Here is a 16,940-nt window from a genome sequence, read left to right on the forward strand (position 1 = left end):
ACTATTTACATTTGTATTTCTAATTGGTTTATGGTTTTAGATCGGGTTTTATGTTAAATTGTTGCACTGGCTTCAAAAGTTGTGGGAAAAAGCAGGCATTGAAACTATTTATCTGTATTTGAAAAATTTGATTGAAATAAAAGAAAATTTATATGGTCAATTTTTGTTTAAGATTTTTGAAGACGTCTTTTTCTACTCAGTATTTAAAACACTTGAAAAACTGTTTAAATAGCTTGTGCGCCTGCTTCAAAAGTTATGATGGGGAAAATATCTAATGGACCATTCCATGAAAAAGCTGTCATTTTGTCCCGCATTTCATTAAAAAGTAATAACTTAAAAAGGTAACAAAAAACATTTTTTGTAAAAGTACAACAAATACATTTGCGATTTCTTAATGAAAAAAAAAATGTTGCCTTTTTTAATTATCACTTTTAGTGAAAAATATGAGGTGTTACATGAGGGACAGAGTGTTCCGTTTTTCTTTAATAATGGGTAAAATGCTTCAATTTAACCCATGCTTAAAGGGGGGTTTAACTCATGCTTAAAGCATTCAACCCATGGGTTAAATGCTTTAATTTCCCTTAATTGTGCAAATGATCGCGGCGCAAAGTGATTCTCTTCGATAAGGGAAACAGTTTCTTGTGAGGGGAGTCCCTTGATCACGTGATGTCCAACGGGGGATGTTGACGCGCGCTCTGAGGAGAAAAGTGGGGAGAAGGCACATCTATTCTATTTTAAGATCTATGGTTGGTACTGGCCTTCGAAGTTGACTGCCATATTTTATAACAAAGTCATGTTACCTTTATGGGGTGACGCTGACAATTATTATTATTATTCATTGGATTAAACATTAATACTTAATTTTTGTTTTAATGTTATTACAGAACAAAAGAGTGTAGCGTGGATTTTTAAATGAAAAAAAAAGTCAAAGTATTAGCACACTATTGGCATATGAAGAAGTCAAATAAGTAAATTTTTGTTCTCAATAAAACTTATAATTTAACTATAGGAGTGAAATAAGGACCTAGAAAGTTTTGTCTGATAAAAGGATTTAAAAGATGTGTCAACTACCATTTTTGTGTAAAAATGAAGCACAAAACAAGGAGTTTTTACTGTATTGGTTTCTCATGTTAAATTGCTGCCTTTAGTGGTTGATGTATCTAGTGCTGTGTGGGCAACAACCCACTACTAAGCACCACCCACTAGAACAGTTCTTTAGTCATTCATTTTTAGGACATTTAGCTGCTTTGATGTTTTACATACCTGGCCCCATGCAGGTTTGAAACAAACACACACTCATAGCATACTTTTTGATCAGATGCTGACAATCACAAATGTGGACAGAGTAAGTCCAGCAATCATGAGATGGCATTTGGGCACGTCTTAGTTCAGAAAGGCTCATTTTCATGAAGGTGTTAATTGAAAAACGGATTGCCGAAAGTACAGTTGCAATAAAGAGTGCAAAACTTTTCAATTTTACTTTTTCAATAACTAAATTCAGTTATTGATGCAACTTAAAACATTTCAATTATAAATATTCACATAAAGAACATATATTAGGAGCAATTTTTTTTTTTCTTACTTCAAATGCTTCTAAAGATCTAAAGTAATATTATTGCATCTTAAGTATTAATCATCAAAATTACATACATTATTCTTCACAATAATACTAAACATGAAACATAACCCAGCAAACAATCAATAGAAAATTAAATTGTCTCACTCCAGATGAATGTATTTACTGCATACTAACTATACTAACTCAATTTAAATAACTTATAATGTAAGAAAATAAATTTTTCAGACTGTAAATTCAGACTGGACAGTCATCTCTTTTCTGATAGTCAATTTCTTAACTGCATGTTACTTTTCTCTTCCATCTTTGATTGCTTCAAGTGTTTTTCTTTTCTGTTTTAAAGTGATTTGAAATATGGTGAGTGTTGTTTCTTTTCAGATTATAACAAATAGTTTTTATAATCTAATATGATAGACTTAGACTTATTTCCTATTTATTGAAATTATTTCAAAGAATACATTTATATCGCAAAATGTTGCTAAACTGATCCATATGGTAGACACCTTTTTTCCTTCTCCTCCCATTTAAGGGAATGGATTCGTTTCTGAAATGAGTGGCAGGTGCCACATTTTTAGGGTTGAATTGTACCAAAATTTATATTATAGAGAGATGTCATGCACTGAAAGCCTTTTGATAAAATTCATACGAAAAAAATTTGATTGATCTGAAAGAAATGGCACTAAACTGCGATTTGTGAAGGTCCTTGCATGCATTTAACTTGCAATATATTAATAATATGTACACAAATATGTAGAGCAAAATTTGTTTTCACCCTCAATAAATTGATAATATTATTCATTGGTCATTTTCTTACTTAAATAAACTTAAAACTTAGTTTTACAGCAAAAGTGTTATACAATTTATCCGAGGGAAAAAAAGTAGAACTTCAAAGACAAAAATGAGAAGAAATTACAAAACTAAGATTAAATTTTTGGGGCACAGAATTTAGAAAATAAAATGAACTCGTGTTGCACAGAAACTTTAAACATCTATTGATGGTACAGCAGGCACCGCTTAATGTGATTACAGTTAATGATATCAGAATCACTAAGTCCAGGAACACTCATATGCTAACCTGTGTTTAAAAAGTTGGATATTGTAATCAGTGTCTTTGTTTATTGTTATTGCTTTTACATAAACTTTCAAATTCCCCCCCCCCCCGTTTTTGTTCCTCGATTAACAGAAATACAACAACAAACCCTGACAAGACTAACATTCTGTGTGGCATTTTGAGGTTTTCAATAGCAATGCAAGCTCTTTCTAGAAACGAACCCCTTTAAGAACTCCCTTTAAGATGTCTTTTGCTTGCAGATGAAAAAATTACGTCGCTGGACATGTTGCAGGCATGCATGTAGGACCTCCATGGTTGCAGGTGGAGAGATCCTCCTACTTTGAGAGAATTAATATAGCTTCCGGAAAAACAAATTCCCTACTTTTAGGAAAGCAGAAGATGCATTTTCTCCCAGTTCAGTTACCTTAAAAACTTAAAGGATGTTGCACGTAAATGGTCGTATTTTTTTTTTCACCTATTACTATGTGTTTCAAAATCAAATATTTTAGTTTTCCCTTTCATGATTATGATACTTCTATTCTACTAATTTATAATTCAAAACTCCATTTAGTTCAGCATTGTAATTCTAATTTGCAGTTGCATCAACAAATGCTTCTTAATTGAAAAAAAACATTATGTGTCACCTGGATTCTTTTTGGTTATCGTTATCAGTCGGTTATTGCTATCAAATTGAATTTGTCCCAAAGCGATCACATTAAGAGCGCCTACTGTACTACCAGCTGATTTAAGACTAAATATATAGGGGTCATCCATAAAAGATTTCATGCTTTGAGGTGAGAAACATTTTGTGATAAAAGAGAGAGAGGGGATAACAAGTGTGATATGGAAAAAAGTGTGTTTTGGCTGGAATAAAAGCCTTTTTTAAAACAATACGTAGGGAATGTGGGGCAAGTGAAACAGTAAACATGACTGAGCTTTTTCAAAATGAACAAGTTGGAAATTTGTTTCAAAAAATTCAGTACATAAAGAAAGAACATTGTATTTAAAATAAAACTTGCAGTGAAAAAGTATTTCTGAGTTTTGGCAGTAAATTTGTGACTTCCAAAACAAAATGTGAAAACATAATATATTTTTCATAGGGCTAAGTGGAAAAAACAAAACGTTTTTCTAATGAAATATCTTCTGTTCGAATATAAAGAATATATTCGAAGAAATGAATTACTAAATAAAAGGTTGAATGAATAAATTAAAATATAATGAAACAAACTGATAATTAAATACACTCCTGTTTGTGAAAATTGCATCACCATGAAGAAAGCATCATAGTTAAATGAAATTTAATACACAGTTGAGTGGTAATGGTACAAATAAATGATTACATTTTCAAACTAAACAAACAATAATAAGAAATAGAAATTAGTATTTTGTGTGGCCACCACGTGCCACAATAGGGAAGTTGCAACCTATTAAATATTTCTATTTTGACTATTACATATCGTTAACAGACCCTTAAAGCCCCGAAATTCACCGACGCCGTATTTTAAAACAGGACCGATTTTTAATGGATTTTTAAAAATCCCATGCGCAAAAAAGCACGCTTTGAGGTGACGTCATATGGCAGTAGCAAAACTCACTCCGAGGGAGGTTCCGTGTTAAGACTACGAGCAAAGAGTATGCTCCGCAATTAAAGCCTTGAAATCTATTAATTAATCCGTTAAGTACACAATAGAGGCTGGATTCGTGAGAGGACAGTCCAATAATCTTCCTGAAGCGACTTCGATGATGATATTCGACTTTTTCTGGGAGGACGAGAGATTCAAAGTTTAAGAAACGCGAGGAGTTAAATGAATCACGTTACTTACAAGTAGGGTGTGCAGTAACCCTCGGTTTTCGCTTGAAAGTTTTTCGCTTTATTGGCGATAAGTTTCGATAAATCTCTCTTTCCTTCTTTCGTTCTTTTCCGTTCCTTTTCTTTTATTGTTTTCTATTGTTTAAATTCCATTTAATTTTATTCCTTTTCAAAATTCTGTGTTTTAATTTTGCAAAAATAAAAAAAAAAAATAAAAAAAAGGAAAATACTTTTTATAAAAGAAAGGTTTATAGAAATGTATTTTTGCAGCTAAACTGAAAATTTATTTTTAAAGTATCACTTAGTATTAGTTAAAGTTTCAAGATATTTTTTCATATTTATAAAGAAAGTATTAATAATGTTTTCATTATGATTAAAATGCAAATAGTGATGTTTTTACCCCTTTCTATGAAAATTTAATGCGTGGATTTCAGTTCCTTTGCAATTTTTTTAAATGTCTTATATTCTTATTCAATATGTATTTTTTAAAGTATTATGAATTTTTTTTTAAAATCTTTTTCGCCATAATACGCAATAATGAGCTATCCGGGGGGAAAAAACACTGGCCCTGCTCATTTTCTCAAATTAATTTGCAGATATTAAATTAGCAGTTAATATTTATTTTTGACATGTATTAATTTTTTGAAGGGGAGGGTGATTTTTTTCGGGCGCAAAGTTTGTATGCACCAATTAATGACGCTACGAAATCATGTCCAAAACTTACACGATTTTTCTTTCTTTTTACAGTCCAAATAAATAAATAAATGAAGCATTACAGATAATATTCATATTAAAATAAATTACGAAATATTACTTTTGTGCTTAGTAATGTTCCAAACATTTGATTCAAAATAAAAATAAAAAAACTTTTTGTAATTGATGATTAAAAAACTAATTTTTTTTTTTTTCAAAATAAACTGTTACTTGTTCTACTGACAGGGTTGCCACTGAGTTCTGCTGCTAAAGATAGTTGCTTTAGTAGCCTATAATATGAAAAAGTCTCTAAATATGGCGACTGCCAGATGCAGAAAAGAGTTTCCTGACTTGCGTCAAATCCTTTATAAAGAAACTTTCTAGTATGATTTCTTGAGTCTTACTGTTAAATAAAAACATAACACTGATAGCATAAAAAGAAATAGAGATGCAGCATTCGCGATATTTCCAATCACATGAAAATTAACTCTTGTTTATAAAAAAAATTCTCTTAAAAAGCTATAAAAGTTAAAAAGCAAAATTTTACTGACATTCATTCAGAATGCAAACAATAGTTAGTTAAAATAGTAGCAGCGGAAACAAACTTTTATAAAGAAACCACAGTCGAAAAAAACAAAACTTTTCGTTTAAAAATATGAAAATCGCAAATTTTTAATCGTGAATATGTTTATTACATTAAATTTTTCTACTTTCTAAAGCTCTTATTTTCAAAAAAAAAAGAAAGCGGTAAAATGTTACTGTTTTCTATTTTCTCCCCCCCCCCCCCGGAAACTGGGAGATGAATTTGTAAGCGAATTTTCAACTCTTGCTGTAAGGGAAAAAGAGAAGAGTTTTTATGTATTTTAATCGCTTTTTCACTAAAGAAATCGCTGTGTTTTACAACTGATGGCAAAATAGTGGTTTTTCGCAATATTTTGGGTGAAATAGTCACCATAGTCACCTTTGCTTCAAAATAGTAGCTTTAGTAGCCATTGGCAGACCAGTATTGCAAATTTAATCTTAAATTATTCATTGCATCTGCTACATTTGTTATTAAATATTTCGCCCCTCCCCCTCTCCCGTGGGTGCGCAAAACTATGCTAAGATAAAGGTTGGCAGCTCTGCAATTGTATATCACTTTTTCCCAAGAACGCTTTTCTTGGAACGCTAATAAAACGTTTTCAGGGATTTCTCCTCGAACTTGAAGTGCATTGGGGTACAAAACAATACTTGTAAGTATCAGTACTTGCCATCTTTAATCATAGAAAGAAAGGCAACTTGAAGTCAAAAATCACAGACAAAGAAAGTCGCTCCTCCTTAGGGGCGCTATTGTTAAAACTCTTGCCGAGCTTTCTGTAGATTAACGCCAAACTGCCAAGTGCGTCTTATTAAAGGAAGCCAACTGCACTTCAGTCGGTTTCTCCTTGTCAGCTAAAGCTGAGCCCTCCGCGCGGAACACTGGATGACGTAACTTCCTGTGCCATTTGACGTCACATGCGTTTGAACTTTAAAAATTATTTTTAAAAAAACTATTTATCGTATTGCAAAAATTTTTTCACTGATGATGTTCATACATGTTATTCTATCATTTAGAAATAAAATTGAAAAATCGAAAACTTCCCTATATGACCTGCTACACGACTCGGCATGGAGCAAAACAAAATTTGAGTATCTGCCTGCGGAAGAGTTTTCCATATTGTTTGTATGTGCAACTAAAGTTCGTCTGTCGAAGCAACAGGATGAGGATCACGAGAGAGATGCCACTCAACGAAATCCCACACATGTTCAATCAGTGACATATCCGGGGAATATGCAGGCCAAGGAAGAAGCTATACCTGCTGTGAATCAAGGTAGGATTTGACAGTCATGGCGACATGTGGACGGGCATTTTCCTGCTGGAATACAGCCCATGGCAATCCTTGCAGGAAAGGAATAGCTTGGGGCTGTAAAACTTAGTTTATGTATCGGGTACTGTTCAAATTGCCCACAATTCATACCATAAGTGATCATCCATGATAAGGTATGCACCCCAGACCATAACTCAGGGTGTTCGTTCATTGTGGCGTTCGATAATGCACTCCAGAATGTGCCGTTCCCTGGCATAGCGTTTGACACGAATTCAGCCATCATGGAGCCACAAATTGAAGCGGGATTCGTCAGAAAAGATGACCTGTTTCCAATCAGCACGCCAGCTCCTATGCACATTGGCCCATTGTAGCCGCAGGCGGCGATGGTTTTGTGTGAGAGGAATCCTGTATAAAGGAATGCTTGCATGTAGCCCACGCTGCAGCAGACATCTCTGACTTGATGAAGCACACAATGAAACACCTGCAGCTGTTGACCACTGTGCTGTCAATTGTCTAGAAGAAGCTGTGCCGTCCGCCAGCGCCATACGCACCAAGTGTGTTGTCATTGAGAGCTGACGTCACATTTCGGGGTCCACTAACAGATTTCCAAGCTGTCCGACCCTCGTCCGTCCACTGCTTCCAAACATGCATGATTGTGCTGCTGTTACCTTGCACACGAGCGGCTACTGCATGATGAGACAATCCAGTTTCACGAAGGCCGACGATTCTACCCCGTTCAAACTCCGAAATTTGCTCAAATTTCATTTCCTTTCATCGCAGAGGCATAGTAAAGATTCAGTTAACGTTTACTCTAGCATATAGCCACCGATAATCATACACGCTTTGCTACAGCCATCTATTTATATTCGGTTCGATCTGACGTTCAGAGGGCGCTGCTCAGCATACGCATGAACTACCAGTCTGCAATTCAAATCATTTGCATATTATGCCCTACTTTACATTTCCTGCAATTTTTAGCTCACTCACGTAAGTCCTTCGTGTTGTTGCAATTTTCACAAACAGGAGTGTAAATAAACCAGAATATGAAAAAAAATAAATGAGTGAGTAAAAGAGTGAATGAATAAGAAAATAAGTGAATGAATGAATACATAAGTGAATAACTAAATGAAGGAATATTAATAAATTATGTAATAAATGAATGTGTTAAGGATTTAGTATATGATTGAGTGAGTAAAGGAAAAAAAAACTATTTCACTTTGCCCCGCATGTACTTGACAAACCGTACAAAATATTTAAAATACAAATAGGTTTAATATTTACTAAATAAATACTGCACTGAATATTAGAAGACCTCAATTGATATTTCAACTGTATAATGTAACAAGAACTTTCACATTTTATAACAACAAAAGTATTTTTTCCCTTTCAACAAAATAGTCAGATAAAGAGTTGCAAAAATCAAGTACAGTCAAAACTGCCTATCATTTGCATCAATATTGTTGAATATTTTACTGCAGTTACACGTTTTTACTAATGTTAAGATATTGTCTCGGATAACTTGATTCAAACCTTTAACGAGGGGAAATTCTTTTTCAATGATTGTTGTTTGAGAACTTTGAGATTTTTACCTTATTCTAAAATACAAAGAATTTAAACACTAGAATAACCTAAGTCCAGAGAACAACAAAATAACAGTTTCTCATTCCTTAAAAAAATTTGCTATTCCCCAATACTCACTTTCTCCTATTTTCCTAATAGGTGGAATTCCAAGAAAATGTTCTCTTTGAGCCTTGTTTTCCCCTGGACACCTTTGAGATATATACAGTCAATTCGCGATAACTTGAACCTAAAGGGACCGACCAAAAACTTCGACTCACCACTAGTTTTGGTTTTCGAGCTTTTAATATTAAAAACCATTGAATATTTTAATTAATATGGACAGATAACAGACAAAATTACAGAACTTAAAAGTTTTTAAGCACAATATGAACAGTTTGATCAAAAATATTGAGAGAGAAAAAAAGCAAAAGTATGGTTTTGATTTCAATACTGTTGGAACCACTTGAAGAGAGCTGATTCTACTTTAAGAAAGGTGCACATATTCATTCGTTTAAATTTGGGTTCAAGGATTCTACTGCTTTAGAAGTTTCTCTTTTTCCTTTAATATCATTGACAGAGTACTTGCTTAGACATCTTTAATAGTAAAGAAAACTCACTCTGTCTCTCAGGAGCTTATTAGAAAATGATCGAACTAAAGAATGAAGGAGAACGCATCTTAACTTTGGTCAGCCTTTGAATAAAGGCACAATCAGTTGATTTGACACTTTGACAGCTTAACAGCAAATTCGTAGTCAAACAACATGTCAAAGTGTAAAGAGTACAGTACAACAAAAGAAAACAAGCTAACTCATTTCCGCACATGTAATTCCTTTGTCACACATTGGCTCAACAGGAGCTTTTCTTGCTTTACAGGTATAGTGTGCAAGAATTGCAAGTGAAGGTGAATTGATTTCCCTCTCGTAGTCACTTTGCTTGTTTGTTTCTTTTTCATTCTTTTGAAATAAATTTCGAGTCATGTTTGAAAAAACTGAGTTAAAGGAAGTTAACTTCAAGATATTGAGAATAATTAGCATGGAATTAAAGACAGGGGTTGGGACTAGATATAAACTTTTGAGTTTTAAAATTATTTGAGTTATCGCGAATTGACTGTATATACTTCTGAAAAATAACTCAAAAAAATATCCCCCCCCCCAAATACTCAGTTCATGGTTGTTTATATGGTTCAGACCAATCATAATATTGGAACACTAAAACAATGCTCAGATTTGGCACTGAGCAAATTTATAGCAATGATTTTTAAAAATATCTTCAATTGGTCAGGGTAAGATGATACAAATTACATCAAAAAAAAAAATCAAGATACAGGACTATATACTTACAATCCACACTCCTTCCATTCACAAATGTACTCTAACTTAGTTGAAGACAAAGATCTTGGAGGTACTTGAGGAGGTGCACTAAGTGATGGATTATCACTTGCTGAAGATAATCCGGAAAAAGTTTTTGCTTCCCTCTCATTAGGAAAGTCAATATTTTGGACAGGCACAGCAACAGCCTTTGCAGTAGTTAATTTTGGTGTCGACCCAAGGTTTTCTATTTGAGATGATTTCATTAAAAATGATTGAGTTTCATGGAATGGTTTGGCATTGACACTAGATGTTGCAACAGTACATGGCACTGGGGTGGGCAGTCTAAGAGTGGCTTCTAATAGCGGAGTTTTTGTATCAATACGAGGTTTTTTAACATCTGCGTTAACACATGTTGTAATATCACTGGACGGCCTTTTCAAATTGGCAGTAGAATTGGAGGGAGTTTCAGGAGCAGGTTGCCGTGCCTGGTTTAGTTGATTAACGTTAACCCTTGGAAAACCTATTAGATCAACAGACTCTTCAACTTTAGGTAAACTGTGCAAAATGCGAAACTTAATATTAGGTGACTGTATATGTAACTGCGGTTGATTTAATGCAGGAGTAACAACAATTATTTGTTGACCTGTCCTTGCTAAAGTTGAAGTGTTTGTTGTAATAACAGTAACAGTTGCTGTTGTCTCACAAGTGCCACAATAAGGCACTTGTGTGTTACATTCAGCATTTGTTCTTGATATTGCTTTTGATGCACATTCTAATGTTCGAGCAATGTCTGATATTGAAGATAAATCTGATCCCTGATTAGAATTTTCTGGGCTTTCAATGTGAAGTCTGACCACACCTTTTTGATCAGGTTGCACTTCAATTGTGCCTGAAAGAGTTGTTTGACCTGTACATATTTGCATAAGATTGTCCCCATTTGAATGAAATGTTGTTGTAGGTAAAATTGCAGAATTTAACACAGAGACAGGTGACACAGATGAGTTTAAAGTAGATACATATGTTACAGCAGAGTTTAAAGTTGGTACAATGGCTGAAGATAATGAAGATGCAGGTATGATAACAGAGTTTAATGATGATGCAGGTATAACAAATGAATTTAATGAAGTTGCTGAAACAACAGAATTTAATGATGATACTGGTATAACAGCAGAGTTTAATGTTGATGATTGCACAAAAGATGTGGAAGATTTGTTTTCATCACTACACAATTCAATTCCAGAACTGCCAAGCTTATTTCCATTTTGAAGTAATGTTGATGACTGCACCTCCCCAGGCAAAGGAACTTTGCCTTTATCAAGTAGACCATTTAACAAAGGAGCTCTTTTGCAAATTTTGTCCTTTTGTATTTGCTGTTGCTTTGTTAACTCATCAGTTTGTGAGTCAAGGTCCCCCAAAACAGATTTTAAAATACTAGAAGATGAAGAAAGAATCTTTGGCTGAATCAAAGACTGTGTAACAAGTGAGAGACCTGTGACATTGTATTGTACTATTTACAAAGGTCATGGCTGAACCATTTTGTTCTTTTGGAGGCGAAAGCCCATCACTTGATGACTTTGATCTTACAAGTAAGAGATTATTAGGAGATGTAGGCAGTTCATTAGGAGTTGCAAGCCTGTAAGTTATTGTATTTTCAGGAATTTGAGAAATTAATATATTTTTATCACTATCACTATTTATATCTATATCTTTTGAAGATAATAAACTATCACCATCACAAGAAGAGGAGTCTTTAGCATCAATCAGAGAATCATTAGAAATATGATTCTGTAAGCAGTTCATTTGGGTAATTTCAGTGTATGTTGATTCTCCTATGCTCCTGGAATCTTCATCTTGGTTGCAAACCTAAAATAAATTAATTTTTTATCAGTACTACAAAATCAAACAAAACTAAGTTAAAACAAATCATTCTGGAAGATACAGAATGCAAGATATTCTACTTTAAAGTGCTCATTCCTTGTTTTAGAATCAAATGTTCAACACACAATAATAGTTACATTTTATTTAAATACCAACATTTTATTTAAATTTTATTTAAAGGTTAAGTAAAAGTGAAGAGTTAAAGGTGAAATTTGAAATAAATCTGTGAATAAGTAAGCATGCACACCAAAGGAGAAAAGTTTAATCCTTTTATGCCCCAAATTATGAATTAGTGGAAATGGAAAGAGTTTGAATCAGATACATGGGCTTTAAAATATCCCTTCCAAACATTTTCAGCTTCACAGAACTATTAATTTCATTTCACAGTGATACAGCAAAGTATTTAGCTTTGATCCTAGATACAGCGTTGGTATTTTGAAGAATATTTCCAAAGGAGAAGACATTTGTTCACTCTATTCAGATGGTGAAGTGATGTGAAAAGGGGGCCCTTGAAATGAGGTTAAGTAAAGGTGAAGAGTCAAAGGTGAAATTTGAAATAAATCTGCAAATAAGTATGCATAAACACCAAAAGAGAAAAACACTGAAACCACTGGTATATTGTACTATCCCCACTTAGACCACTAGTAGAGCCCAATTAACAGAAACGAATTTCAGCAGTTTGTCTAACCATTATGTTAGGCAGTTCCCAAGGATCCACGTAGTGGTATCCAAAATGTTCAAATCTGTGTGCACAATAGTACACATTTGCAGGGCACATGAATTGAGCTTTCTTCTGCCACATTGCAGCCAGATATCAAATGTTTAGTTCCACAGCATCAAACTTGGGGATCTCATTTAATCAGATTCCAAGCTTTTATAAATGTAAAGATTAAATAAAACTTAAGGGACATAACAGACATAATGCCCTTAGTAAGTAAGTATTTAAACTAGTGTATGCTTTAACAAATCATAACTCTGCTGCAATAATTTTACAAAGTTAGGTTCCATCCCCGAATTTACAAATCACCAACACTGTGGAACCAGTGAGTGGTAAGAAAATTCAACTACAAATATAGATACAAAAATGGACAGTTAATATAAAAAGGTTGACTAATCCTACACAGATAAAAGCAACTGCATTTAACAAATTTCGACTACATAGGGAAGTAAGAATCCTACGCCAGCCCAGCTTATTTTTATTGCTTGATTGAGCAAGCTTTTCTTTGTTGAGGTGGGTTCATGAAGTTTCTTCTTTCTTTGCATGAATATTTATTTTATAGTTTTGTATGATGTGAAAAATATAGCCAATACCAACCAAAAGAAGCTTTGAACAATAAATTTTAATTGTGCAAAAACTTAAAATAATCACCATTTGTAAAGTGAAAGTTTGACCTAAACAAAATAAAATTGTACTTCTATACTTCAGAGAGGTTATGCATTATTGTAATGCAATTAATAGAATAATGGTCAAAATTATTTTTACCAAGGCAATAATAATTTTTTTAAGTAATGACCAAAAGTTTTGGCATTTATAAATTCATTCAGAATGTTTTGTGAAAACAAAACAATAAAATTTGCAAATTTAAAAAAAAATAACTTCAGAAAAGAGTTACTGAAAACCCTGGATTTATTTCATCTATAAAAAAAAACTAATGAACTGGAACTAAAAAAAACAGTTCAGAAAAGTACAGGCTAAGCCTAATTAATGTGCACTCGAACTCAACTCAGGACGAGTGTTCTCACTAGCCTGTCTAGATCTGTAACAGGAGATTGATAAATCTATTCAAATTCGAAGATTAAATATATTTTACCAACTACATACTTGCCTACTTTTGGAAATGGGTATCAGTAAAACTTTTTTATTTACAAACACTATCTCATTAGATTAAAAATTTGCTGAAATGTAAATAAGTATGCACAATATTAAGAACGATGTAAAAATATGAGAACAAAGGGTTTAAGAAAAGTTTAAAATAATGGTAAGCAACAAATTAGCAATATCCGTATGGAGGCATCACACAGCAAAACAGAATGGAAAAATTTTAGAGGCTTATGCAATCTGATTTTGAAATGTGTAAAAAATCGGCAAAAATGCGTACATTTTACGCCTAATCCTTAAAAGTTGGCAAGTATGTAACTAAAAAAGTTGGTGAGAAATCTTACCCAACACAAAAATTTTTTATGCATCAAATAATTCATCTTAGGTTTGCATAAATAAGTTAATGTGGCAATAACAGATGACATGTCACTGCAGTGGTGGTTTTCATGGTTGCTACTATTTTAAGAAGTAGGATTTTAATTTAAATACCTATGTATTCATTACCAAATAAAGAACAGCCCATTAAAAATCTACAAATTTAAATTTGACAGCCACAAAAAGCATTATTTAATGATTTTAAATTTGCACTCTAATTTTCTCATCTGGAGCAAAAAAGAATTGCTAAACTAGTAATATGGATGATAGTACCTTTTCTAAAAAAGATTTAACTAAATTGCCATCATTTTGCTGATCAATATGCTCTTTAAACATAACACTAATAAGATAACCCAAAGTAGAAATATCTTTAATTTAAGCGGTAATGGTAAAATTCCACCTTAATTTAAAACAAAATTTTAAGCTTTACGCTTCACATGTGGGAAATAGTTTTTCATAACATTAATAAATACAAAAATTAAACTCTCTTCTACTTACACCACTTTTCATACATCTCATATCCTGCTTATTGTGTCTTTATAAACATTAGCAGTGGCTGCCGCTTATATGAATCACGTTTTTTCTTAATAGTTTTAATTCCATAAAGTTCAATTTTATTCTGTTTTTGACAATTCGATTTATTAAAGCCGTTGATTTAATCAATCACTGTATAAACATTGCATATCTCAGCCAAAAAAGCAAAACTTGAATTCGTCCAAACTTCAATAACCAGAGTGAAATGTTATGCCAGAAAAATTTGAATGCAAGTTGAGTTATAAATTTTTATAACAAAAGAATTTGCCTTATACGTAACTGGATATTGTATGAGCTTGACAAAATGATGGGTCAACAAAAATTCTATAAAACAGGAAAAATATGGTAGACTTAGTGCCCAAACAACGATTTAAATATAGATTGGATAAAAAAACAAAACAGGTCAAGTTTTTTTTTCTTTTGCCAATTATATTTCACTTTGTTTAAAAATGAAAAAACACTAAATGATTAGGAAAAAAAAGGAAAATATACAAATAAACTACAAAAGAAGTGAAATGCTAAGGTTTACAAGATGTTGTAGGAGTTGGACAAGGGTGAAGAAGAGCATCAATTGACAGTGAATACAGTTGACTGGGTATGAAAGCGTTTTGAAGGCCGAGAACCAGTCAATCAACAAAAACGTATGAAATCTCAAAATCACTCCCCCTCTTCCTCTCATGAATTGTCACATCTAAAGAGAGAGAGAGGGAGGGAGGGAAAAGTTGTCTAGAAGAGAGCATGGTAGAGAAATGAAATGAGTAAAACATAAGCTACAATTTTAATCATCAGATCTTCAACCAGTCTATTTATATATTTATATATATATATATATATATATATATATATATATATATATATATATATATATATATATATATATATATATATATATATATATATATATATATATATATAAATTACTTAGAGCACTGGGGGCATGTCAAACACGTTGTAAATTTATTCCAAATTTTAAGTCTTTAGGTAATAAATGTTTTTAGCTCTTTTTCACATTAAAAGCAATGGGAATTCTTGTATACCATAACCCTACATGTCATTCAAAAGAAAAACGGTTATGTTATTCTAATAGAAATATTTTATTACTTGGAATATGCTAAGAGTTTAAGTTAAATTATGTGCTCTTTTTTTTTCTAAAGTAAATATGTCTTTCTTTTTAGGGGAGGAGGGGAGAGGGAGTCAATGACTCAAGGGACTTCCTTCAAACTTTTAACATGGGCATTGCAATGCAGGTTCAGCTAGTAATATATAAAAAAGGAATACTTAAGAGCACCAATTGATTATAATGTAGATTATAAACTCCAATATAATGGTAAAATTTAAATGAACAAAATTGACAGCAGAATTAATGCATGGTGGCTAAAGTAGGTTCTGCTCAATAGAGAGGGCAAAGTAATTTCTGACCCGCTTAAAAACTAGTCTTGTTCACTACTTTGGGTACCACGCAATAACGATAGTACAGTTTTATGGTTTTAAAGCAACAAACAAAAAATCATTCCAAATAAATTCCTTTGAAAAATTCTCATCATAAAGTTATCTAATACAATTTATGACACTCTACTCATTGACTTAAATCCAAAAATCATGATTCAGCTGACTCAAGGATACAACATGAAGTCATTCTATACTAAAATGGGAGAGAAAAATCGGTCCACTTTTGCACTTACAGAGCTCGAGCCATGAGTCAAATGTCATTTCAAAACAATCTGAAAAGATGTTTATGGAGTCAACCTTGGGATGGATAGTACAGGTAATAATTTTAAACATTTGGAATAAAGACAACTACAGTAGTTCCACCGTTAAAGTAAAAATTATTTCAAAATAATTTAGGGTGAAATCTTTTTTCTCATCTATTTCTTCAGAGTCCCCCCCCCCCCTCCAAAAATTGCTCTGCACAAAAATACCTTTTTTTACATTTCAAAATCAAAAGGTTTGTACACATTTTTTTAATAGCAATTAAGGAAAATCCAACCATCTAAGAACAAAACAATAAATCTATACATAAAGAGCTTGAAAAGACAACTAAAGATCAGTTTTGAATAAGTTAGGAGTAGCTAATTACAAGGTAGATTAAAAGCTAATTTGTAAGTTGCTGTTAGCATTTATTTAGTTAGTTATATCTTTTTTTTAGTTTACAATCTTGAAAAGTTTTTTAACTAAAAGAATATGATTTAAATACAGCCACAAACTTGTAGCTTAAAAACATTCCTTGCCAATACATTTTATAAAAATCCAAAGGATAAAATAATATTTCATCAGCCAAAATACCTCCGATACACCGAAGAACAAAACCTTTCATTTTATTTCAACTCATTTCAAAGCTCTTTTTTCACTTTTCTTCGTAATGAACAAAGTTATGAGAACATACATAGGAATAATTGTCTAATTTTAGAAAAATAAATGTAAGCAAGAAGTGTACAACTTTTCAAAGATTTTTTGGAACAAGATTAAAAAGAAAAATAAGAACGACTT

The 16,940-nt window shown here is 32.5% G+C and overlaps 1 protein-coding gene across 1 annotated transcript in view; it reads right to left on the minus strand.

Moving 5' to 3' along the window:
* The window catches only part of LOC129231371 (AT-rich interactive domain-containing protein 2-like), a 193,006-nt gene that overhangs the window by 22,287 nt on the left and 153,779 nt on the right, over nt 1-16,940 (minus strand). The window contains 2 exon segments of the mRNA XM_054865668.1: nt 9,878-11,343; nt 11,345-11,710. Coding sequence (XP_054721643.1) covers nt 9,878-11,343; nt 11,345-11,710 — 1,832 coding nt within the window.

Source organism: Uloborus diversus, chromosome 10 (assembly GCF_026930045.1).
Source record: "Uloborus diversus isolate 005 chromosome 10, Udiv.v.3.1, whole genome shotgun sequence".
Taxonomy (NCBI): domain Eukaryota; kingdom Metazoa; phylum Arthropoda; class Arachnida; order Araneae; family Uloboridae; genus Uloborus; species Uloborus diversus.